At 39.0% G+C, this 26,936-nt stretch overlaps 1 protein-coding gene across 4 annotated transcripts in view; it reads left to right on the forward strand.

The window, feature by feature from the left end:
• Positions 1-26,936, forward strand: part of afap1 (actin filament associated protein 1) — a 98,403-nt gene that overhangs the window by 18,124 nt on the left and 53,343 nt on the right. The window contains exon 2 of one of the 4 annotated variants that reach the window (XM_039609293.1): positions 23,928-23,969. The exons of 1 other annotated variant lie outside the window; for it this stretch is intronic. Coding sequence is in view for 2 of the 3 variants with exons in the window: in XM_039609290.1 (XP_039465224.1) it covers positions 26,301-26,337 (37 nt within the window). In the remaining variant the exon portion in view is untranslated. Of the gene's footprint in view, positions 1-23,927; positions 23,970-26,062; positions 26,338-26,936 lie in introns of those variants that run through there. 2 more of the 4 variants (XM_039609290.1, XM_031728226.2) reach the window with 2 other exon arrangements.

A 26,936-nucleotide genomic window follows, 5' to 3' on the forward strand; every position in this document is an offset into this window, starting at 1 on the left:
CAGAATACATATTTGCAGTGGGGGAGGAGGTCCTGAAATAACAAAAATTACCAAGAAATGATGATGACTATGCCTACTGTCCTTATCATCTTGAACAAATAATCCTGTATATCATTAAATACACCATTAAATACACCTCCTTTCCGTTTTATTTCTGCATCACCAAATTGCAACAACACTCATCTCAAAGCATGCATTGTAAAGATCTAAGTATGTAACATGAACAGTGGTGAATCATGTAGTTTTCACTGCATACAGAGTGTCAGAAAAAGTAGCAGGTTCAGCTGAAAGAGCAGTCCATCCCAGTGGGCCATATGTGTAAATGAGAAAAGTGTGTGTGATTGTCCGAGGTCTGATCCTGACCTCTGTCTCCTCTTACCTTCAATACTTACCATCTTAGAGAGAGACCCCCAGATGTTTTGGGTGCCACTATGAGCCCAACAGCCCATTAGAAACAGATGTGACGAGGGAATGACGCATGCACAGTCAAACAAGTGTTTCTACTGTATCATTCAATACTCCCTCAAAAATGATTCTTTTTAGAACTTATCAATTCTCACGGCCATTATTTGTAAGTACATAGTTCTTTTTTTCCCTTTCTTTCTTTCAACACTTTGTATTGGCCATGTGTGTCTTTTTGGCAAATTTAGTAGATGTTAATTGGCAGGGCCTGGCATTTTTTTCCATTGTGTGTGTGTATGTGTGTATGTGCATATGTTTCTGTCTTTCGACTACTATTGGTATATGTGTGTCTTTAGCTGGGAGGCCTGTTGAAGTCATTACTTATACGAGGCCCGCGTGCTAACTGCGAGGCTGAAAGTCAATTTCACGCAAAGTTTCCATTCTGTTATTATTGTAACCCACTGCATTCCTTCCCTCTCTTCATGCAAATGTCAGCTATTTTGGGGCTCCCTTCACCATATTTACCCTGAAAATCAGTGTCTCACACCCTAACAAAATAAATAAAAAATAAGAGGTAGAAAAAAGAGAAAGCAAGAAAAAAATCATCATCATACACCTGGCAAGGGCAGCTGTGGTATTTTCATCTTGTTTTTGTAGTGTGTGCTTAGTATCTCTGAAAATACACTGCTCAAAAAAATGCATCCGATCTCAAATCAAGATATAGATAGAAAAACAGCTAATGTATTAACGAAAACGTGATAACCAGCGTCTACTCCCCGGACTTTCAATTTGTGACTGTTGCAGGCTCATATTTCTGCTGTGGGAGTTTAGTGTCATACTGCTAACTGCTGTTTACATACTACCTGATGCTACTATAGCGGAGATATCGGGCACATGTATGAGAGAGCACATAACCAGAGGCTGCTTACATTATAGCTGTGGACTTACTCATTCAAGGACAGGGCTCTCTAAATTTCACCAGTGTGCAACCAGGGGAGCAATACAGGGTTAGGACGTGGGGTTAGGGTTAGAGGACAAAAGCACTAACTTTCGTCGGTCAATCCGACCATATGTCCCTGCTTCTAGAATCCAACCCACTCAGGGCTCCCATTAACTAAGATTACAAAAACATGGCCTGAAGCTAACTCTCACCAGCTGCAGGACTGTTTCCAAAAAACAAATTGTATAATTTTTAAACACCCAGACTTAGAGGACTACACGGCTGCAGATTTGGGCTACCCCAAATTCTCCATGGGCACTGTGGAGCCAATGTGAAGAGAGGCATATTTGAGGATAAGCCAGCTTACAGCCTGAGAACAGAGGACCACCTAAGCAGCAAAAACAACACACAGGTATGGTGAAGGATCCACCACATCACTGGCTACAAGTCTGGCAACCTTTCAGCTACTGAGGGCAACGCCTTGCTGGCAGAAAAGTAAAAGCTGTTCTTTGCCCACTTTGAGGCTGTCTCAGCAGCCCTCTATCACCCACACCAGTCTGTAAGCTGAATGCTGAGCACAGTGAACACAAGGAAAGTTGCTGGACCTGATAGTGAGGCTGGATGGGTGCTGAAAGACTGTGCAGACCATCTGGCTAGGGAATTGACCATGATCGTCAACCATTCACTCACTCCTATCACAGTCCACCATTCCACTCTTCTTAAAGTCCTCTGTCATTATCTCCCCACCACAAAAATCCACTGTAAACAGATTAAATATTGGCCATCCAAGTAGCACTTACATCCTTTGTCATGAAGTGCTTTGAGTAAAGTCACATCATAGCTAGCCTGTCCTTGGGCGATCCTTGGACAAACATCAGTTTGTCTGTAGCACCAACAAATCTAAAGAGGATGCTATTGCCACTCTCCATTCTGCTTTGGTCCACCTGGAGCACTAAGAGGTGTATACAAGGCTGCTCCTTGTGGATTGTAGCTCAGTCTTTAATACCACCTTTCCACCGTAGACTGGTGTCCATGATCAGAGCCTCTATGCTGTCCTTTGAGCCCGCCATTCCTAGCCACTGATTGGATTTCTTGATTTCTTCATCCACTTCCGTTGGTAGTACATCCCATATTGTCCATAATAGTAATAGCGTGTAGGGATGGGTATTGATAAGATTTTAACGATTCCGATTAAATTTTCGATTCTGTTTAACGATTCGATTCTTTATCGATTCTCTTATCGATTCTTGTTTTTAAAAAGGAGAACACTAAGGTCGATTAGCTTAGAACTGTTTTATATCTTCTCTTTCAACAAGATAGAAATTTAGGAGTAACATGGCCTTACAAACCCAACAGTGAGATCTTAAGAGATCCACAGCCTACCGGCTCTTAAATGGGTGTCACAGGGTCCCCGGGGAAAATTGTAAACGTAAAATAATAAAATAAATATTCTTCTGTAGCAATAACAAAGTATAACATAAATTATTCTGTAGCAATTACACAAGAATATCCAGTAATGTCCCTGCCTACAATTAAACACATTCACTTACCATTTGCTGTGGCAAATGGCTGCAAGGTTTTGACCACAAATTAGTCACTGCTCGGTGACATTTGGGCCTGAAAAGAGACGCTACCGGTAGACTGCAGCGACAACTGCCAGCGAGCGCCAGCCAGACTCTGTCTGTCTGTCTCATCATGGTCACCTAAATGCACAATGGCAGGTTTTGTAATAAAGCAGATTGCGCTAACATAACATGCACTGTTAGCTTATTATTTACCTGCCGCATTAACGGGAGATGACGTGCAAACGTTACCGCTGCTGCTGCTGGGTTGAGATTCACGAGTCCGGAGCGGAATTAAAGACATTCATTTAAGTTCATCGCGTGTTTTGTGAGCAAATGCTTTTGCATATTCGTAGTGTTTCCTCCCTTAATGAAATATCTACTTTGCAAGTATTGCAAGTTGCCCTGTTGTCATCCATTCTCGTAAAGTATAAACAAACTTTTAAGCGTTTGAGCTGCTTAGGCGCCGTGTTTCCTGCCAGGTAAGCTCCGACGCTCCGCAACGTGGTGACGTCATTCGGGGCGACTGGAATCGATAAGGGAATCGTTTGCAAAAATGGCAAACGATTCCAAGGAATTGAAACAGTGGGAACCGGTTCTCAACAAGAACCGGTTTTCGATACCCGTCCCTAATAGCGTGTGGGGTTTTTTTTTGGAGCAGTTCGTTTTAGGGGGGGCATCTTCCTGATGTATTCGCAGATGCTCAGTGCTTCATCTTGAATTGTGGTATGGACACTCACTAATTTTTGAGTAGGCTCTCTTTCCTTTGTTTATAGCGCCTCAGGGGTGCTTTAGGTGGAGACCTCCGTGCATTGTGAGGAGTTTTCGCATGTCAACATCACTATCTCCCTCTGTGGCCACCTTAATATTCCAGCTAGGTATCCGGTGATTGGTAGGGTATATATATTGATAACGTCTTATTTCTACCATTCATCTGGCCTCTCAGTACCTGTTTTACCTTTTGGAGGTATTTGGCGGTGGTGGTGGTCTTTGTGCATCTTTATGACCGCTCCCATTGGCCTATGACGGTCCTATAGATCTCCTTTTCTGGCTTCTGCCAACTCCATCCCTTCAGTCTGGATCACTTACCCTCTCTTTGCACCTATTAGGTCACACTTATCCAGTCCTGATGTCCTTGCTGTAGATCCAGGTGAGGTGGATAAATGAGTTAATGCGTCAAGCTGTTCTCTTGATGTACGATTTTTTCCTGTAAGAGGGCTACAGATGCGGTGGAGGACGCACACTTAGAGGCAAGAATTTTAATCACCAGATGTGCAATTTATTTACAAATGCTGACAACAAGGCTGCTCAGGTTAGTGGTATGGACAACAACAGACTAAAAGCATACAAAAACAAACTTAAAACAGCTCAGAAAAAACTCAGAAATTAATTGAAACAAAAAACAAGGCTATGCCCAACTGGGCTACTAGCCAGCACTTGAGTTTTACAGTGCCACCTTAAACTCTCCCTCGGGACTTCAGCTAAGACTTATGAAGCTTAAACTGCTCCCCAGATTCAAGAATGCAAGGATTTATCAATGAACTCACTTACTAAATATTTTTACACAAAGCATGACAACATTTTATTTACCACTTCTGAGGCTTTTACAAATAACCACAAGTACACAAGATTGTTTACAATGTTTAAGAGAGTCATCATGACCATCATGAGATAATTGTCATAGTTGTCTTATGTTCAAGTGGTTATTGAGCCATTAAATTAATAAACAATGCTTTTAAATTCTGTATTTGCAATGCAACAGTTTTCATTAGCAAGTTAAACCAGAGTACCACTGAGCTGAGGGCAGTTAGAAATGTCTTAATACCAGTGTCTGTGAAGGTTCTCAGTCATCCAGGTCATCATAGTCTAAGGAGCTTGGAAAGACAAGCATTTGGACTTCTTAAAGTTTCTTCTTTAAGGCCATTTGACCTCAGTAAATCACATGATAGGTTGGGGTTAGGTTTCACAATGGGTTCACCCAAAACCTTGGCTGATTGTGACCCACACCCATTTTCACACCTTAGCTTGTGTGATTAGATAGATGAATTAATAGGGGGTCTATGACCTCCTTGGGGACACTCCCATAGGGCTTAAATCTAGGACTCTCCACCAGCGACTCTTAGAACTAAAGAGGCTTCTCGGATGAGAGGTGTCTTTCCAAGTCTTTCAAAGTCTTTCCAAGCTCCTTAGTCATAATGTCAGTGTTTGCAAAGTGATGATCTTGTAATGGTGTCCATTTAAACTGAGATGCAGTCACCTAGTTTGGAACATATGATAAAACAGTATACATAATCAAGACCAAGAATCTTTAAATTTAAGTAAATGAAATGATTTGGGACAATCAGCTAAATTCCATCAAATGGTAATGAGATGGCAAGAATTTGAAGCAGATATAATGTGAAATGATCTCATCTCCTTTCACGTAGCCATGTTCTTTCACCCTTAGCTGGAGAAACATTCTTGGGTTGTTTAGACTACCATTCTGCATCCATGTGATTATGTGGTTTTTAAAAGCTGCAATGCGGTCTTTGTCATGCACTCTGTCCTTCTGTCTATGGCAAGACATATGAAACTCATCACCGTTTTCATTACCTCATCATCTTCTCTCTAATACTCTTTTTGCCTCTCATTAGGTTGTAAATCTGAGGCCGAGCTCTCAGGATTTACTGCATAATTTGCGTCTTCGAAAATATGTGTTTCCCTTGGCGGTGTGTCTTCACCTCAAATTCTTGCCAAGGAGGAAAATAACAAAATCTTTTCAATGTTTGGACTTGTTTTCTCAGTGTTGGCTTTTCAAATGGAGTTACCATGGTGTTAAAATCACCTAGTGAAAGTAACCTGCCAGGCTGTCTCATAGTGAACCTCATTTGTCACGTCATCATCTTAAACCCTTCCTATCCTTTGAACCTACAAGACATTTAGCTATGTTAGTTCATAAATATGTACTCTGTGAAATGTTATATCCTCCATGGTAATTATCTATTGCACTGGATTTATTGCAAGCATTGGTGAAGCAGCAATGGAATCAATTTTCAAAATAAAAACCGGTCTGTCTTTCCAACATATTCGACTCATATTGAAAGAGGTTCTGTCAGAAAGACATATTTTGTTCGTGCCCTTGCAGTATGCCATCCATCAGCTCTCCACCATTCATAAGAGTTGGGTAGTGGATCTGTGGGTTAAACAAGTTGGCTTGGACAGCTTTGCAAGCCCCTGTCCATAGATCAGACATGATGTGTCTGATACACAGGCCACATCCACAGGAAGGCATACTGATCAGATGCCTAAACTACCTGTTGTGTCTGTGTCACAAAGGAGATGCTGATTTATAATTGATTACTTTGCTACTTTATTGCTATGAGAATGTATGTTTTTTCACTACAGTTCATCCAAGCATGGTGTATTTGGTTAAACTCTTTAATCAGCTATTTATGAAACTTGTTTTTGTTTTGTACTTCAGAACTAAAGGCCTCCGTAATAGCAAGAATATAGGCATTTAAGGTCATTTAATCAGATAGAGTTTCTTAGCTGAACACGGTTGATTTTCCTTACACGAATCATGACTTTGGCTTTGTCCTTACATGGTTCCAGCTGCTTTGTGGGGGGGTTTTTAGCTGCTTTCTTTGATACTTCAAGAACATGTGGTACCTGCGCAGTTATGTGCACATTTTATATTACACTGGAAACAGCGCTGTTTGAGATTAGATCTAAGCTTCAAACTAATGTTTGTTTTCTTACTATTTCTTGGAAGAGACCAAAAGGAGAGTGTGTACAGAAAGAAAAAAAGGCCAAATGTCTGTGAGAGGTTTGTGTGCTCCCACCATATCTGTCGACTGCCTAAAAACTTGATTTCTAAAGTTCTTTTTTGGTTTTTATTTTGTTTTAAGGTTTTTTTTTCAGTTTCTCAGTTGCACATTAACTGACTTAATGCAGTGTGCACCAAAACAGAGCTCATGGAAACTGCATTTTGAAACTAGTTTCCACAGTGCTGAAAATTCATTCTTTTGGCATTTGTATAAACACGGGGAAAAAACCATCTTGAAGCTGCTGGTCAAAGTCAGAATTAGGGTTCATCTTCTTTGGACAATAAATGTGTTATAATCTTCATGAGAAGTAGAAAAAAAGTCAGTTTGCTGATCTGGAGCTAGCATGCCGCTGTGTGTTAATACAATGCAAAAATCTTTGGTACATCCAAACAAATTCAGCCCAAAGGTCAGACCATGCACTGCTAAAAGAAATTACAAAAAACCCAAGAGCTGCATTTCAGACTCTGCAGGCCCCAGTTAGCATGTTAAAAGTACAATTAGAAAAGTTGCATCTGAACAAACGACAGATGAGGCCAACGTTAAGTTGTTTGCCAATACATATTTGGTAAAAACCAAAAAAGTCAAATGTGAGGACATCCGTCGCACACTGTAAAAAAGAAAATGTTGAGAAAACTTAAAATTTCAAGGCAACATGATGCAAGAGATTTTTGAGTTTTCTCAACTTTTGCCAACTGTTGTTGACTCAACTAAGATTTACAAGTTCTGCCAACTTGGATCTTCTTGTTCACCTAATTAGGATAATCCTGGAAGTCTAACGAAGAAATTCTGGTTTCAATGCCATGTATTTCTGCCTTCACCAAACACAGATATTCTTGTTGAGTAATCATACAATTCTTACTCCAGTGAGTTGAAAATTTACCTATATAAACAAAGGAAAATGTATGTTGTTATTATACTTGAAAAAACACTTAATAAATAGATATAGAATAAAACAAAGCACAATTCAATGTTATCTAAAAGCTTATTTATTTTGTTCAACAGTCTTTTCAGTACATTTCAGAATGTCATGGGTAGTAGGGTGAATTTCTGTTAAAAAAAAAAAAAGAAAGAAAGAAAAGAAATAACAAACAAACAAAAACGTGTTGCCAGTTTCTTTTGGGTGCTTTGAGCACCCCAGCAGAGACGTTAAAATTCCAGAGTCCAGAACCAAAAAAGAAAAGTGTCCAGCAACTTAATAATTCATGCACACACACACACACACCCTGACCGTCTTGTAAAAGCTGAACATAACTATTGCACATTAAATAGGGTAGTGCCACAAACGATTGCCTATGCACCCAGACATTGACATTTTACACAGGCTTACTATGATGAACTATGGAAGTTAAAAGGTATTAGAAATGTTACCATCAATGAAGAGGAAACTAACACTATAACAAATCTTTTAAAATACTACAAGACAAATTTTCACCATATATTCTCAACAATACAGATTCATCTGACTAAAATTTACATTTCGAATAATGATTTATCCACTTCACCTTCATATTGTCCGACCAGGCCAAAATAAGATGGCCTGAATTGCTTCAAAGGTAAAACTCATCTGCTTTGGGTAATCAATGTTGAGGGCATACAGAAGGCCAAAGAGGTGTGCCAGGGCAGTAGAGAGATCTGGAATGTTATGTAGCACGATGTCCCCTTCCAACACAACTGGATGTTCTCGCACAGACGTATCAGCATCGTCATCTTGTAGGATGGTGAGGATGGCAACTGATGCACCGTTCAACACTGGTTCCAAAATGTCAGTGTCCTGAAGAAAAGTAAAATAAGAATTATTGAAAGCTAAGAAAAACTAAAGACAAAACAAATTTCTAAAGATTTTAACTTTAACCTCTATACCATGCTGGTCGTTTGACCCATGGAGGTTTAAGAAGAAAAAGCTTATTTTTTTTTAATTAATGCCACCTTGTGAGTTTTGTACAAAAATATTTTCTGCTATGGAACAACCACTAACAATGCCCAGCAGCTGCTCAGCAGAAAAAAGGAGTGAGAGTTATGACAACTGCAATCCCCACTATAAAATTATCTGGACTGCACTGAGAAAGTGTACATTTCCATTTTGGATAAACTCATCCTTTAAAAACATCTCATAGCAATTAGTTTTACTTGCATTAGTTTTTTGTACTTACTAAGCACTTCAGGAAAACCTCTGTTGCATCTTGTCTTGAGGAAAATGGGCAGGCCTCTCAGTGCCCGTTGGACACAGTGTTGGATGTCTAAAGAGTGTTCAGTGGAAAACAAAAATTTCAATTAGTGAAGTAACATGGTGTACTATACACAATGTAAAATCAGAACTCTCATAGTAATGAGAGTAAAGCACAGGTCAGACCCAGCAACACGCAAAACGCATAACCCCCCCCCCCCAAAAAAACAACAACACCACCATGTTAACAATTTTACTTTCTTTTTACAAATTAAATAAAATACTGCCAAATAAGAACAAAGCAATGACTCATGACATTCATTTTACGGACATGTCCACTGATGTGTTTTATTTGAAGCCAACATCTTTTCAGTTTCTGTTAAGAGAAAAGTATACTCTCTTCTGCAAATGTCAGATAAAGGAGCACTTCACTCACCTGTTCATCAAGTTTATCCAGGAGGTCTTCCATCTCCTCACCAAGAGCTCCTTCTTAGACCAGTACAGTTTCAGCAGGCCAGGCACAACTTTGTCAAGGGATGCATTGAAGGTCCCCAGGAGGTCTTTGCTTGTGATCCGATGAAATGTTCAGATATCTAAACAATACATTCACCAAAATATTGTCATTTACTCAGCACAGAAAATTCCTGGGTAGCTGTCTTGGACAGTCTGCACCATGTTATATGCCTGACTGTGTCATCAACAGCAAAACCTACCTACTTCAAAAATCTCTCATGAATACGTCTTTTGCACTGGAATAGAAACACCTCCCACAAAACCCAGTATCAATATGAAAATACATATTATGTTCTAAGTTGCACCAAAATCTGTGACCAATCAGATTCTGTGACCTGCCTTAGTATTCTTTCCCTAACAATCTCAGACTATAGAAGTCCTATTTCTAGCACAAAAGAAAAAAAAACATGCTAAGTCAAAATTATGAGATTGCCTTTCTGTTTCACAATTTCGATTTAGCATGGGGACTCTTGTACTGGCAGAAATGTTCAGGGTAAGGATTTCAATATAACACTGGCAAGGGCCTTGACTGGAGTGGTAGCACAAGATAATAAAGTTGGCCAATGCATTACCCCAGCAAATACCGTACTGCTTCAATATAAGTATAAATCATGCCCAATTTGAATAATAATTAAATTATAAATAAATTAGGACAGTCTTACCTCCTCAGAGGAAAACAGCGCAGGTCATCTCTCCTGGACCTCAGATACCATAGGCTGACACTCCACGACCTCTCTCCGCCTGAGAGAAAATGTTTGCAATAATGAAACATTTCAATATAATGTAGAAAAAACGAGAAAAAAAAGTTACGGATCGGACTCCACGATCCTTACTGCGCACGACGCAAAGTCGGACCGCACAGATCGCGTCTACCCGTGGAATTGTACATAAAATCAATACTTAACTCCACCAACAAAAGGCTCTCAAAACAATACAATACTTTCCACAGCTTTGAAGGATGGGTCAGGTGTATCCTTCGTGGCCCACCCTATGCCAGAATTCATAGCGCTGCCCAGCCGATTCTAGTTTCAAACAATGGCGGCAGCCACTTAGTTTTAATATATTACTCTTATTACTCTTTCTGGGTCACAAAGTAAACTTTTAAGGTATTTTCAGGCGAGAATGTAGCTGTGTAAATTTCAAATATCTGCTCAGTTTATTAAGACAACACATTTTTGCAAAAATGCTTCTACGTTGGAGACGTCTGTTACCACCAGCTTCGATAGCTAGCTGGGGATTCAAGGCTCGCTAGAGCAGCGAGAACAGCGAACTCCTGGCATATCATTTTCAACCCCCGCGGTCCTTCGCTAGCTTAAACATGATATATAAGTCCCTTAGATGACTTAAATATGTTATTGTTTGGCTTTTTTCAGTGCTTTACTGCTCCACCCTCCTGGGTCCTCAGGAGGATGCAGCCTAGCGCTTGTAGAAAATCCTAATAACAGATGTCGTTAGCTTACCTGCTAGGGCAAATGGCCGGCAGCTCCCGCACCTGTCCAAAAAATGGTCAAATAATACACTCCAACTTCAGACCAGGTAAAATCTGTAATGGTCGAAAAATTGTAATTTTCATCCAATTTTGGCCACGTTTGTTCAAAGTTTCTTAGCAGGTTTTCAGTTCAGAACACATCGACAAACCACTATCACACAGTCTGCTCAGACTCGTTTGGTCTAGTTCAAACTTATTCAGACCACGACGTGTGCCAGTCACCCACGGGTTTCCCACGGTTCCCAACTCGACTCAAAAAATCTACTCAAAAGTTGATAATCTTTGTTATGCTCGCTAGAAAATCTTAGTTAGGACAACAATGGAAGAAATTTGTTGGGCAGACAAGCTATTTTAGGTTGTAAATGGAAAGTTTTATTTCTAAGTCAGTTTAATTTGAAAACTTTACTCAAATCAACAATTACTAGTTATCGTTTTTACAGTGCATATCTAAAGGTTTGAATCAAATTAGGTCATGAATCAGGAAAATGATCCAATACACAACAGCAAACCTATAGCGGGATGGCTTAAAAAGAAAGAATCAATGAAGTGGACTTACCCTATAAAGTTTGAGCTGTAATGAGCCTGTTTTTTACTTGCCAAAAAAATATTAGCTGGAGCATTATTTTATAACTTGTCAGCCCCTCTTTCCAATCCAAATATGGTCATATCTGATCTGGATTTTATTAGCAAGTACGAGAATACTTCTGCTGCTACCTTTAGGAGTTTCCTCAGTGGATGATCTGCCTCCATCTCAGCCTATCCATAGCATCCTTTTCTGTCACACTGCATGTCATCCTTAACTACATCAGCTCTGCCTTGTGTCTTTTTTTCAGCATCACCATGTTAAAATGTACCACTTCCTTCTCACTCTTGCTGCTGTCCGTCTGTCACAAATCACTCCTAACACTTTCAAAACTGCTGGCTCCTTGAACTAGCTTCAACAACTCTTTTCCATAGCTTCATGATATGGCGTATAACCTTTATCCCTCTGTATTTGCTGCATTCTTCATAGCTGTCCTTCATAAAGTACTCAAACACACTATTCTACATTTGTTCATCATATTGAATTTTTTTCCAAAAATTTCTCTTTTATCATTATCATTATTTTATCATTTATAATTTTTATCATTATCATTATATTAGGGTAAGGTTAGAGTTAGCATCTATGATGACTTAGACCTTAAAGGGTTAAAGTGTGTCTAATAAAATATACAAATTAGAAGCATCATTGTACATGTCCTGTTTATCTTACAATGTTAATAGTCACAATGTGGGTAATTTTATTAAATTTGAATGGTATCATTTGGTATCATGACCTATTGGTATGAAAAATGCTTGTGTGCTTGTATGAACTCTGGAACCTGGTTTCCAGACAGGAAATACAACTGGAATTTGGCTAAACGCTGGCTGGCTGGATGGAGCCTGCTCTGATTATTTAGACCCCAACAGAATGTGCTGTTGCCCTCTAGCTCAAACACAGAATTACTTTGGTTGGTTTCGAGCTGTTCAATTTTCTACCTGCATGCCAATCAGTGCTGTTTGCCAGCATGATGAGTATAAAGGTCAGTATGTCCTGCACAAGTTTCATATATATCTCTCCAGTCTCCAAACACACACACAATTATTTCCAGCAACGTCTGCACTATAAATACCATATGACAGTAAGCTGAAGAAGCATGATGAAACCTAACTCTGCTCTGTGTCCCACCTGCTCCACCCTTAATTCTCCTCTTCCACTCAGTGGAAAGAAATGAAGTCATTTCACTTCATTCCATCTCTGGGATCACCCACCACATTGTTGGAGCATATGGCTTTTATATTGGACTGGTGTGATTCCTTGTGCATGATGGATAGTGTTGCATGCATGCTGCACTGTAAAAAAATCTCTTCAATTTCGATGACAGAATTTTTGTTTAATAATCCACGTTAGCATCAAAGGAAAAGCAAACTTTAATTTATAATATAAAGTTGCTGTGATTTGACACTTTATAAGGAAAATCAAATTTAATGCTGGGGCCCACACTGGGTTGCCCATGGCTGTGAGAGCAAATGGTAAATGGACTGAGCTTACTGATTAAAAGCCTGGAAATGTATTGCACTTTTGGGCATACTATAAGTTTTTAGATCATGTTAGTGGAATTTAAAATAAAATAAAGTGTTAAAATAAAGTGAGTTCTTCATTCATACTTTAGTTTGTTATTCAAAAGAAAGATGGATAGTTTGGTTATATTTACATAACTGAATCAATTCTAATAACCACACTGTTTCAATAATGCTGAGATCTAAACTTAAGGGGAGGCCAGTCCATGACTGATGGTGTTCTTGTGTGCATTGGCAGTGTATTTGGGATCATAGTCACACTGAAAAATGACACCATTGTCAATCAGATGCTTTCCAGATGGTATTCCATGGGGAATGATGATGGTATTTTTTTGAAACCATGACAGAGACTCTACTGTGTTTTACAGATTGTAGATGCTCCCTGTTCAACCTCCCCCTGATCTCCTCCATGGATAGTAACCAAAAATGTCAAATTTGGATACATTGCTCCATAACCCCCTTTGCTGCTGATTTTTAATCCAGTTCTTCTGTAATTTGGCATAACTCAACCTTTCCTCCCTGTTTCCATTCCTTAAGAACTGTTTCTTGACAGCCTGTTTTTAAGGACATGACTTTCAGATACTGTTTAAATTACTAGAAAATATTAGGCCTGCCACTTGTTCTGTTGCATATAAAGCCAAGATATGCCACATTTTCAGCTAATATTTCCTGGGAATCACTTTGTTGACAGAAAATTATTATTTTATTCCAGTCAAACTCAGTTTTTTGTATATTCAGCTGAAGAAATTGCAAGAAATTAAAACTGGTATTAACAAATTGCCTTATGATACGAATTAAAATGGATTCTTTGCTCAAATGTTTGTTATGTGTTGACAAAATGTTCATCTCTTAATTTAAGAGATGAACTTTCCTTTTTTCATGCTTGAATAACACACAGGTATTGACCTGTGTGTTAATGCGGCTTAGGAAAAAAATTCTCTAAAAATGTTTGAGCCTGGACTGGAAATGAGTGAAAAAGCAGTCAATGCCCAAGGAAAAGTGTGGAAAACTATTGCTCAAGAAGTGATTAGAAGCTTTCCAGACTTGCTTTCCAGGTCTGGCTCCTGGAAAGCAAAATATAAAGAAATAAGGACTGGCCTAAGACTTTTGCACAACAGTGTACCTAGCTTTGAATAAACCTAAACCCATACTTCTTGTCATAAGTCGTATTACTTCTGTAGATTACAGAATGCATGTAACAAATGCACATGTACAACAGAAAACCTAAAGCTCAGAAATCAAGTATGTTTGCCTGAGCAGGAAGCCCCATCCACCTCCATCCATCCTCTCTTCCTTCCAGGTCATCCTTCACTGAACCATCTAGCCTTTCAGAATGCATGTGTGAACACACGCATGTGAAAGTGTGTGTATGTGTGTAGACATACGAGTGCATCTGCTCCCATTTGCAGCAACCGCCAGATTTTTATTGTGTGCGTTTGCATGTGTATTTGGTTAGCTCCATTAAAAATGTATGAGCAAGTGGACAAACAGCCCAACAGAAAGAGGATTATGGGTGGAGGATGCTGACTCACAATGACTACATTTACATCAACATTAAACAAGCAAAACGTGTGAATATTATGATTTCTCAGAACAGTTCAGTAGAGGAAATCCAGTTTGATCTGACAACTGGCTGTAGGGGTGCCACTATACGCATTATTATATAATGTCATGAAACATTCAGATGCAAATACCACAATGTCTGTTATCATTAATGTGGTGACTGCTGACATTTCCAATGACTCTGTCTTTATCTCTTAATGAGGTCTTAATTATGAGGTTTTTTCTTGCATGCACTGCCTGTTCAAATCTTTCAGAGCAACTTTAATCTGGGTTTTGACTCAATAATTCATTCACCACCAATTCATCTTTTTGAGCTGAGTCTTGGTGGGTGCTCTAGTGCTCATAGGTCCTGTTGAATGGATCACTTCCAGTTCAAATGTTACTTTCACACAGATGGCTCTTAAATGATCTCCAAGTGCACTTTCCTATGATGCAAAAATATAGTTGAATTATTAACTGCAAGCCAGCCTTTCCCTGAGGAAAACAGCCATAAACCACAACATTTCATCTCCATTTTTAACAGATTAAATTAATTATTCCACTAAAAACTTTGGTCACTGCCAAGTGTATCTACTACTCCCGTGGCCAATCAATATTGAGAGAAGATAATACCAAAGGTCTGGTCTTGTTTATTAACAGTGTATTCTAGCTGTAATGCTTGACCATGCAGGTTGAATTCATGCTCTTTTTCCAATTGTAGAAACATGTACTTTGACACCAACCTGCAGTGATGAAACTGGGGGTTCTCTGAGAAATTGTGGATACTACAGGCAGTTCTTGTGATTGCAGATTTATCAATATATCTATCAACCCTAATTTAAAGAATCTCATTGAACTGTAAACTATGGATGGAAAAGAGAAGAACAACAGAGTTAGCAAAGAGTTAACTAAACAGAAAAGACAGAACAATTTTTCTTTGTTTACTGGTAAGTTAACACTTCCAGCTGGACCTGAACCTTGTGGACATTACTTCCATCTGTTCTATGATCATTTTTTATGCAGGACCTAGAGGTTTTGGAAAACCACCAACTACATTTAAAAGCAGGTACCTAAAACAATTAGAATTTTAAAATGATATATTTTCTTATTTTTATTACCTATTACAAAACGGGGTAATAGAACTTGTTATTACAGTGACAGATAAAATAGACAAACACAGTAAATCTTAACCAACTTTTGTGTGATATTTTACTAATAAGTTAATCAGAGGATTGTTTGAAGCTTAATGAAATATTTTATCCGTATATATGTGAAAGCCATTTGTGCACACAGATATCTGTGATATCAGAGAGAGACAGAGCAATGAGAAAGCTCTATTTATGCACATACAGTACCTAAACTATTAGATGTTTTGAGGGAGGTCCATACTGTTAAAGGACCTGGTCCATTCTTTACCTAGTTTTCCTGCCAGCAGTACTCTTGTTAAGTCTGGATGAAAGCCATGGCTCCATACACTGCTGTAGAAATATCAGATTCAAGGATCACCTTCTTTACTAGCTTTCTTACTCTGCGTATGTGCGCTATTTCAAAGTTAGTCCAATTTCAGTTCATTTTAATCTTATTTATATAATGCCAAATCCCAAAAACCAGTTGCCTAAAGGCACTTTATATTGTAAAGGTAAAGATCCTCAATAACACAAAGAAAGCCCCAACAATCATGTGGCCCCCAATGAGCGAGCGTGTTAGTGCCAGTGGGAAGGAAAAACTCCATTTCAATATGAAGAAACCTACAGCAGAACCGGGCTCAGGGAAGGGCGGCCATCTGCCCCAACCGGTTGGGGATGAGTGGATATGGACAGGACAAACACATCCTATGGAAGGCAGCCAGAGATAATAAGAAATAATTAAATGCAGAGAGGTGTATAAACACTTAGTGGAAAAGGTGACTGAAGAAGAAATACTCAATGTATCATAGAAATCCCCCAGCAGCCTAAACCTGTTGCAGCATAACTAAAGGAGGATTCTGGGTCACCTGATCCAGCCCTAACTATATGCTTTATCATAAAGGAAAGTTTTATTAAAAGTATAATATTAAAAGTACACTGTAAAAAAAAATTGTAATATAAAAGTATTGTACTGTGTATTTTACAGTTTTGTATTGTTTTTCTAGAATATCATTAAATTTACACAAATAGACTGTGATTTCACATTTCAAATGTAAAATAACATAAAATCACTGTAAATGTAATAAAACATAATTTTCTTGTTTTTTGAATATATTTGTCTGTACTTATGCATATTTAGATTGTTAAAATACATTCACAAATGTATCATAATTTCATAAATATTTTCTGTTATTTGAAAGATTGAACTGTTAAATTCAATTGTAATACTATGGAAAAATATATAAAATGATTCTTATAAACTTTTTTTACATCAAATATATAGGGCGATCGTGGCTCAAGAGTTGGCAGTTTGTCCTGTAGTCAGAAGGTTGCCGGTTCGAGCCCCGGCTCGGACACTCTCAGTCGTTGTGTCCTTGGGCAAGACACTTCACCTACTACCTACTGGTGATAGCCAGAGGGGCCAATGGTGCGATATGGCAGTCTGCCCCAGAGCAGCTGTGGCTACAACTGTAGCTTGTCTCCACTAGTGTGTAAATGAATAGTGGAATTGTAAAGCGCTTTGAGGGTCTCGAAAAGCGCTATGTAAATGCAACCCATTATTATTATTTAAACTAACAATTTTAAACTGTTAACTGTATATTTCTGTACATTTAAGTATTATTATTCATAATGCTGCATTCATTGACCTTGTTTATAGGTAATTTCATTGTTTAATCACATTAAAATGTTCCTAATTTAATGTTTAAAAGCACTTGAAAAAGGCAAAATCCCATGTAAAATTAGGGCAACAAACTGTATTGTCATTACTGAAAATAACCGTATTTTTAAGAGAAAGTTATTTTCTGTTATTTTCTGATATTATTTTGGTGCCCCAGCTGCCGGAATATTACTGTTTTTTTAGGATTTTTTTTTTTTAACAGTGTAGTAATGGGGTGATACAGTACTATAAGGTCATCAAGATGAGATTGGACTTGATTATTCAAGACCTTGTATGTGATGAGCAAGGCTTTAAATTCAGTTCTGGATTTAACAGAGAGCCAGTGAAAAGAAGCCAATATAGGAGAAATATGCTCTCTCTTTCTAGTCCCTGTCAGTACTCTTGCTGAACATTTCGGATCAACTGAAGACTTTACAGGGAGATTTTAGGACATGATAATAACAAATTACGGTAGTCCAGGCTACAAGTAATAAATGCATGAACTAGTTTTTCAGCATCACTCTGAGACAGGATGTTTCTAATTTTGGAGATATTGCCCAAATTGAAGAAAGCAGCCCTACATATTTGTTTAATATGTGCATTGAAGGACATATCCTGGTCAAAAATTATACCAAGGTTCCTCACAGTGTTACTGGAGGCCAAGATAGTGCCATCCAGAGTAAGCATCTGGCTAGAAACCGCATTTCTAAGGTTTTCAGGGCCAAGTACAATATATAGTATTCACACTGTATGTAGGGCAGTGTTTACCAACCTTTTGGAGCCACGGCACATATTTCAAATGAGAAAAATCACACGGCACCCCATCAAGCAAAAATAGGGACTTTGCTCGGTTTGTCCCCAGTATACCCTTTTTGCTTCCTTCTGACCACTACTCATGCTAGGGCCTTCATCTGGGTCTGAATTTTCTCCAGGACCGTGGTCAGATTAACTACTTTTTCAAATATTTGTCTATTGCTTTTACGCGCTGTGTTGTCTCACTCACAGCATGACTATTATGTAGTTTCTTCTTCATCTTCTTCTGTTTTACTGGCAGTTGGCAACCCATTTAATTAGAGCAGGTAGTTAGGTACTGCCCTCTAGTGGAAGAGAATGTTCTGCCTGTTACTATTGCTGGGCGCTTAGGGTACTAATCAGGTGGAACCAGATAATCTTCCACGGCACACCCGATCATTTCTCACGGCACACCTATGTGCCGCGGCACAGTGGTTGGGAAACATTGGTGTAGGGGTTATAGTTGGTGTCACAGATAAGAGCTGAATAGTGAAGCTTATCCCTTAGGCAACTTCAATTCACAGAGACCTGAATCGATTTAAGTTCTTAAAATGTATAGTAAGCTAATTTTCAAAATTAAGCAACATTTCCTAAAATATACAAGTGTACACATTTAAGACTGAACTGCAAATATTTCCTTGTTGTTATTTGTCTCAGGTAAAAGGAATAAGAATATTCAGAGTTAAACACTCAGTTTTGGAACCTTGCCATTTATCTTCATATGTTGGGGTATTTTATTCTTTTTTATTTATTTATTTATTTGTTAATAGGTTAAACATTTTAAAGCAGAAAAGAAAAGGCAACAGAAAAAGAGCAGACAAGGTTTACAGGTAATCATGGATAAAGCGCCAGTTAAATAAACATTCGTGGTTGTGCTGATGGATATTGATCTTGGGGACTGTCAATAGGGGTTGACTGCACCATAGAGATCACTCAGAGATCTAAAGATATTTTTGATTTTAATATCCATTGGCTCATTTTTCCTTTTAGAAAAACGTTAATGTTTAGATTATTTTCATACACTGATCCAGTGCTATAATAGGAAATATTTGTTTTATCCGTGACCTATGCAGTGGTGCTCAATCAGCATTATGTAGGCCAGTTAAAAGTTCATACCAAAGAGTACACCATACATAAACACCATATATATATAAGTTGTAAAAATAAATTATTGAGTAAATTCAATATTATATTGTATAATATTCTGACACATCTAGCAGTTTCAAGGAATTTAACATTTTTCAGTTCCGTGATGTGCATCATGTTTCCGTTTACTTGTCCAAAATGTTAACTGGCTCTACTCTAAAGACATGATTCTTACGTAGCTATTCCAAGAGCTTTAGACCATATCCCAAGAGTTGTTATGATTGGATTGGCTATGGGATATTGTCAGAGTATGGTTGCCAAGGCCTGAAATATTTTTCTTTTTTGTGTTAACAATAACGATTTAAATGAGAAAAAAAGAGTACTGTTGTATTTAGCCACACTGTAATGGATCTTTTCACAAACCCACACACTTACACAACCGTATGCATTAACTGTATAGGTTGGACTGTAATGATGAGCTACACTCAAGTATTGCCTGTCTACCACACACACATGCACACAGACACACAGAGCTCACTGACTGCAATGAGAATGATGATGATAATGGGACTTCCAGACCTGGACATTAGAGCTGGCTAACTTCTCAACTGTGACGCACTGCCACCAGAGATTTATAATGCCTTGACGTCAACATTCCTTATACACTTCCCGTTAAGAAAGGTGAGCCTGCATTGGGAGTGTGTGTATGAAACAATACCATTTACAGTGCTGTCCAAGCAATGTGAACCCCAGTTGATACTGATTTACTTACTTCTTCAAGCCGTGTTTTATTTTCAAGTACTGTGAGGCCTTAAAAAAAGTAGCTACCGATGGCCCATGGTTTGTTATGGCAATAATGTGAAACATCTGAACATTTTATGAATGCTTGCATGTACATAATCATGTAAATGAAAGTGATTGTGGCTGCTACTGGATGTATTTTGAAAGCGGCATGGCTTGTTTGATGGGCATATTGATGTACATACTGATGTGCATATTTATGTGCTTGGCATATTTATGTGGCTGGATAGTGTAGTGGGAAAACCACACACACATTTGGAGCAGAAATCACAAGTTCAATTCCCTCCCGGTATCCAGTAAGGGTCCTGGCTAGGCCCCCCATGCCAAACACCAAGCCCTGGAATGGCGTGGTCCACAGCTCGGACACCGTACATTTCGTTGGATGTTGTACTCTGTATGATTGTGTATGTGACCAATAAAGCTTGTTTCTTCTACTGCGCCTGTTGTAACACAGGCAGCAGGAGGTCTGGAATCCATAGGAATTTCTCCATTCCTAACCCACAATCAAGAACAATGGATTTGAAACAGGAAAGAAATGTGTGGTTTTCATTCTGTTTCAAACTTTATATAAAGCCTTAGGACCAATAATTCTTGATTAACTAGCATATAAAAATGAGATATTCTACATGTCTGATTGGCAAGAAATAGTGAATATATTCCGAGCTGATTCCATTGGTTGCTGTTGTGGGCTTTTTCCTTGCTTTCTATATGCCATGCTTTTGCAGGAAAATTGCTTAAAGATTCTGCAATAAAAGGAAAAACTCAGATGACTCACATAGCTCAATTTGCTTAAATATCAAAGTACTAAGTCCAGAAAGCAGTGCAGTCTGAGTCACCCAAGTTTATACACAAGTTTAGTGTGTAGAAATCACTGTTGCTGTTGAAGTTTCTATAAAGTTTGAACATGTTCAAAACAAAGTTAGAGTGTGGGTACGCCCACAGTGCCCCCACGGCATGTTTGCTAGGAAGGAACACGCATATTTTCATGAACAATCAAATGCATAACAGCCCACCCTGACAAGTCTTTCCATTCCATTTTGGTCAAAAGAGTGTGTGTGTGTGTGTATGTGTGTGTTCGTGTTTGTGTGTGTGTGTGTGTGTGTGTGTGTGTGTGTGTGTGTGTGTGTGTGTGTGTGTGTGTGTGTGTGTGTGTGTGTGTGTGTGAGAGGAGGGGCTATGGGCAGTATGTCTTAGTGCACACTGAGAGGTGCTCAGGTTGGCTGCTGTTTTGACAAGCATATCTTGAATACCTACCTTTTATCAAGTAAAGGGGGAAACACCCAGACTCAAAACAGCCAAACCACGGACACACACACGTATGCACACACACACATATACACAAACACACACACGGATGACCTTGCTCAGAAAGAGTTAGACCACTTTCCTTAACTCTTAGCCCTCTGATACTGCTGAAGCGACACTGATAGTATGTTTGTTACATAAATGATCATTCTGCTATTGAGTCCACTTTAGATAATTGTTTTTTATCGTTGAGACAGTTTCTCTGATAATTCCTGTTTTTATTGTACATTCATAATTTGAACTGTAATGATCTGGAGTACTCGGAATATCTATGGCAGCCAAGACATTGTTCCATTGGTTTTATTTGCATTGCAATTACTATTAGGTTTATGCACTCAGAAATATTTTTATATCAACCACAAATGTATAAAATGTAAAAGGTGAAAAACAAACCACAAATATTTAAGCTTTTCCAAATGTTCAATTCAATTTTATTCATACAGCGCCAAATCACAACAACAGTCGCCTCAAGGCGCTTTATATTGTAAGGCAGACCCTACAATAATACATACGGAGAAAAACCCAACAATCATATGACCCCCTATGAGCAAGCACTTTGGTGACAGTGGGAAGGAAAAACTCCCTTTTATCAGGAAGAACCCTCCAGCAGAACAAGGCTCAGGGAGGGGCGGCCATCTGCCGTGACCTGTTGGAGCTAAGGGGAGGGAGACACACTGTGGAAGAACAGTGGATGAAATTATATACAAAAATTGAAATGGGACACTTATAGCAATCAATTGCAGATAATCTGTAGTTCCCTTCATCATTGGTTGATGTTTTACAAAACCAGCTTGCATCAAATTGATGGTGATTTTTTACAGCCAAAGAGTTACCAAGAGTTCATTTCCTTTGCCTTCTTCAAATCCAGTAAAGCAAAGAATTTCTTGACATTGTCCAAAATAACATTTTGGCTTGTTAAATATAATGCATATATAACGCCTGATAATTATGAGCAGATGTCCAATGAGTTCAGGAGGGCAGTTAAAGTGGGGGAATCCCTGGCTGTTTTTAGTAATGATCCACAGGGGTCCCTAGCTGATGTACAGAGCTCAAGATCTTATTTTTGTTGCAATTATCTTGTTAATCAGTCTGTACTTTTCCTTATCAGAAAGCTACACGGGAATAATGACATATACAATCACACCAAGTCATTCATTTAGTCCCAGTGTGAGTATTTGACTGAGTCTGGCATGACCATCCATCCTCTGGTTTGTCATAAGACCCTGACAGCACCACACTCCACCAGTGGCTTTCCACATTGCAAAGACAAGGCGAGCCTTGTCCCAAAGCCAAACCATGTGTCTTAATTCAATAACTAGAATGGGGGATGGGTTGGGGAACTGGTATGTATTCCAAGTCAATTCAAGTGTCTATCTTGTGACTCTGGATTTGTCACTTGGGCTATTTTATTTAGTTTCTGAACATATGCTGTATGTAGAATCTTTTCATTATTGTACAAATAGAGGTGGCTTGTTGCTGTTGTTTACAGTATATACATTTTCTCCCTTTTTTTTCCAGGAGTTTATGATGTAATGAAAACATTTATGGATAAAATATGGTATATGAAATATTCACAGTTAATGACTTCTGTCTGATGCCATGAATGGGTGGAGTGAGGTGGAAAGCATTTGGGATATACATTTTTAATAGTAATGCAAATGGCCTTGTGCTTTGGAATACAAAACTGTCACTAGTTATAGATTTTGATAAACCTCTATGGCATTAGCTGCCAACAGTAATAAAACTTTAACCCAAAAAAAGGTACTGCATACTTAGATCGTATGTGGTAGATCCTGACCAGTTTGTGATTGGTTACTGGCTGTGGCTACTCCCCAGGTGAAACTGTGGGTCCTGCACATAAAAACTCCTCGTGATTGCTTTTTTGCTAGGCGGTTGCTACAGTCAATTGTAGTTTGCATGGAAGATGCCGTCTTGTCTGTAAACACTTGCTATTCACTCTTGAACTATAGTTATACTTCAATGATTTTGATGCAAACAAAGAAAAGTTTTGCAACACTTTTCAAAAGGTACAACTTTTACTCTGAAGGTAAACATTCTCAGTTTCTGATATGCATTGCACATTTTACAATTTCACTATAATTAGGCAAGTCATTTGTAATGGTTTGACTGTCAAGCGCTGGACCTGCTAGTGACAAAGTAATCAAAAGGAGGTTTTCAGTGCAGTACTGTATACCTCTTTGTGCCCAATTTCATGCTAGTGAGAGCAAGCAACTATCTGCAACCACTTGCTGGCTGTAGCTCAGGGAGTAGAGCAGGTCATCTGCTTATTGGAAGGCTGGTGGTTTGATCTCTGGCTACTCCGACCTGCAGTCTTTGGTAACATACTAACCCCAAGTTGCTCTCCAGTGCATCCTAATGGATGCACTGGAGAGCAACTTTTGTGAATGTTAGACAGAAAGCACTTAGGCACAGACGAATGTGCTTGTATGAATGAGTGAATGAGGCATATTGTATAAAGCACTTTGAGTGCTCAGGTGGAGTAGAAAAGCGCTATATAAGAATCAGTTCCTATACCATTTATTCTCCTATCAGTCAAAGAGTGGTTGTTAGGCCTGCATGAATGGGGCTTTAGAAATCAATTTTTACAACGTGTTTGTGCGTGTGTATTTTCTCTCACTAGGGTGTCTGAATAACTCGACAGGTTGATGACTGACTGGAATCGGTAAGTGTCCAAGTTATTACAGTATCTCAATCTCTATTAGATTTAATAAAAGTAAGTGGGAAGAAGACTGATGTCACTGTTGACTTTTAAAGAAAGCCAAGTTAACTTTCATCCAGTATGCAATTTCAGTGCGATCACACTTGTGCATACACATTATAAAAAAGAAAAGTGTGTTTGAGACTCTAGACTTGAGTGGAGAATAAACAGTCTGGTGCTTTTTCACTGTAACCTCTCTATCCTTTCATCACTTATCGCTACTCACCACAAGCTGCCTCTCCATCTCATATCTCACCCTCATAAAAGTCTCATAACCCAACCCGAAATCCTCCCACTAGATTTGTCCACTGCAGTTAACTGACTTTAGGGTCATCTAGTCTGCATACAGCCTTACAGTGCACCAACATACCTCCTGTGTTTTAAGCTCAACAGTGTTTGGTACTAGCGAAGTTAGTTGCAATGGAGGTAAAATCCAAAGGGGTTTTATGTTCACGTTAGCCTGCTGTTCATTTTGACAGGCGTGTCCAAAGCAATTGTCTCTGAAACACTGTTTGTGTGTGTGTGTGGCCTTTTGCTGTCTGTTGTGTTGAATTTGAGGCTCTGTTGCCTGAGGAAAATTGGCAGCAATCCTGTGTGTGAGTGGAGAAGATTTTTTTTAAAAAGCAACTCATATTTCTGAAAAGAGAGATTTAGTCATAACTCAAACAAAGAGAAAAATAAAGCTGTATTATCTTCTGGTAACTTTTATATCAACAGTGGATTAAATCACTATGTGTACTGTGTAAGGGATCATCAGTTGGGAATCCAAAAGATATTATCACCCTTCTCTCGATTTTTAAATAATGGTGTTTATAATAATGGGTCTTGTTACACTTGTTTGTGATAAAAAAAATGTTGTTGTTACCTTAAACAAATGAAGCCAATGCCAAAGTATCAAAAACTGCCTTTCGTCTAGAGCCCACGTGAAGCTGAGATGTCAGTTGAAGCCACATTATGTTTCTTATTCTTTAGGGAAATGCACTTCAACAGCCTCTGCCAGTCTGTGGTTCTTCTTGAACTCGTGAGACCAAAAGGTGATCCGGCACATTATTCTTTCTCTCCACACTGCACACTGTTCCCTTCCTCACAGTCTCAAGTTCCACACTGAAAAAAGGGCAGGGTAGAGCAAGTCTCCCTCCTCCCCCTTCCTCCTCCCCTGATGGCAGATGGGATATTGAACTCAGACTGGCTCTTGTTTGCCCCTGGGGACTGTGAAGTAGGGATCAGCAGCTTATGGTAATGCAGTGTACTGTAATTAGCGAAGGCATCCAATTCTCAAGCAAGTTTGTGTTTTTTTCCCCTCAAAAACGAAAGAATTTGCACATCTATGATTTACTACTGCAAGGAACCAAGATGAAAGAGATTGCAGGTCATTTTTTGTACACAGTGTGGCTCTAAAGGTGTTGACATGCGCACCAAACAAAATATTTCTGTGCTGTGGAGTGACTGCACCAGGAAACAAAATGCTGTGTAATCAACACCCCCGCCCAATTACACTGGGATTTCTGGAATTCTCACATTAAAAAGTCACCCTCACTCCACAGGTAAAACAATGTAGAGTGTTGTTTACCATCCGCAACTTCTGGGCCACAAGAGTCAGCAGCTGTTGAGATACATTTTCACACAATCCTAGTAATAGTTTGTATGTATTCAGAGCAGATGAAATAAGCTAAAAAAAAAAAAGTGTGATCAAAGCATATGTAAAACACACACACACACATATGCTTTCAATGACACGTGCCTTCATGTGCGTTGGTTTGGTGTTTTTTCCTTCGTCTTTGACTCGATTAAAAACGGAAAGAAACGAAGCATATTACATTAATAAATTGCAGCATATTAAAGACAGTACTGACTGATCTAAATTATATTATATATTATATATCTGCTTTCATTCTGAAGTCACATAATTTCGAATTAAACAGAATAGGATAGAATGGACATTATAAAGAAAAGTAAAGGGAAAATCTGATAAATCCAGCAGAGCTATCCGTGCAGGAAGATTGGGAGCGAGCGAGCGAAAGAGAGGGAGAGAAGGGGCGCGTAGAGACTTTTGGTTAAGGAGAGGGGAGGAGAGAAGGCACAGGGAGGGAGTAGGAGAAAGATCCGGGGAAAAAGTTTGAAAGGGAAAAAAAGACGTTTCGGTGGCCGCCGGTTTGCTAGGAAAAGGACAGTCGGAGGTAGAAAGAGGAGGCATAGAGGACAACTGCGTGCCTGTGTGGATTTTTACCGCTGCCAGGAAGCCGCTGGGCACGCGCCTGCTCGGGACGGGGGATTATAGATGAGCTTGACTTTAAGATGAGGAGCGAGCCCATTCTTTTCACTTCCAGCAGGGGTGAGTGGCTTAAGTTGTCCATTTTTTACCGTGAAAAATTGAATGCGGCTTGGTTTTCTAGCAGCAATAAACCTATTAAAATGGAAGGTTACTTAAAGCGACTTTATTACGATGTATCTCTTGTACAGTAGGATCTCCTCGACGTTCAAACTGAAAGCCAAGAAAAATATGATTTTCCCGGGGCTGCTAGTGTACTCAGTAACAAAGATTACCTATCGATAACGTTTGTTTTAGCCTCCTTGCCAACTTTTATTCTTCTTCTGTTGTAGTTCAGATTGTGTATTCTAGAAATCTGTGCATGCATCAGATTGGTGCACGCGCGCCGTTCAGCACATACGCAAGCGCAGAAAAAGGCCACAAATAAAGAATGTTTGTTAAAGGTATGCTCAAAGAGGGCACGGGGAAGAGACTGCGGAGAGACAGTTGGCTCCTCGCAGTGTCAGTGGGGTTGTGGTCGCTTGTTAAGTGTCTATGTAGTATATGGACTTTATGCCGGACTCCGTTCAGTCATCTGGCAATGTAATGTAGCTCTGACTACAGAAATGAATCCCTTTATAAATGAGAAAGCAATCTGTTTTGGTGATTCTGGTCTTCAAGAG

The sequence above is a fragment of the Oreochromis aureus genome, linkage group 3, assembly GCF_013358895.1.
Source record: "Oreochromis aureus strain Israel breed Guangdong linkage group 3, ZZ_aureus, whole genome shotgun sequence".
In the NCBI taxonomy this organism is placed as follows: domain Eukaryota; kingdom Metazoa; phylum Chordata; class Actinopteri; order Cichliformes; family Cichlidae; genus Oreochromis; species Oreochromis aureus.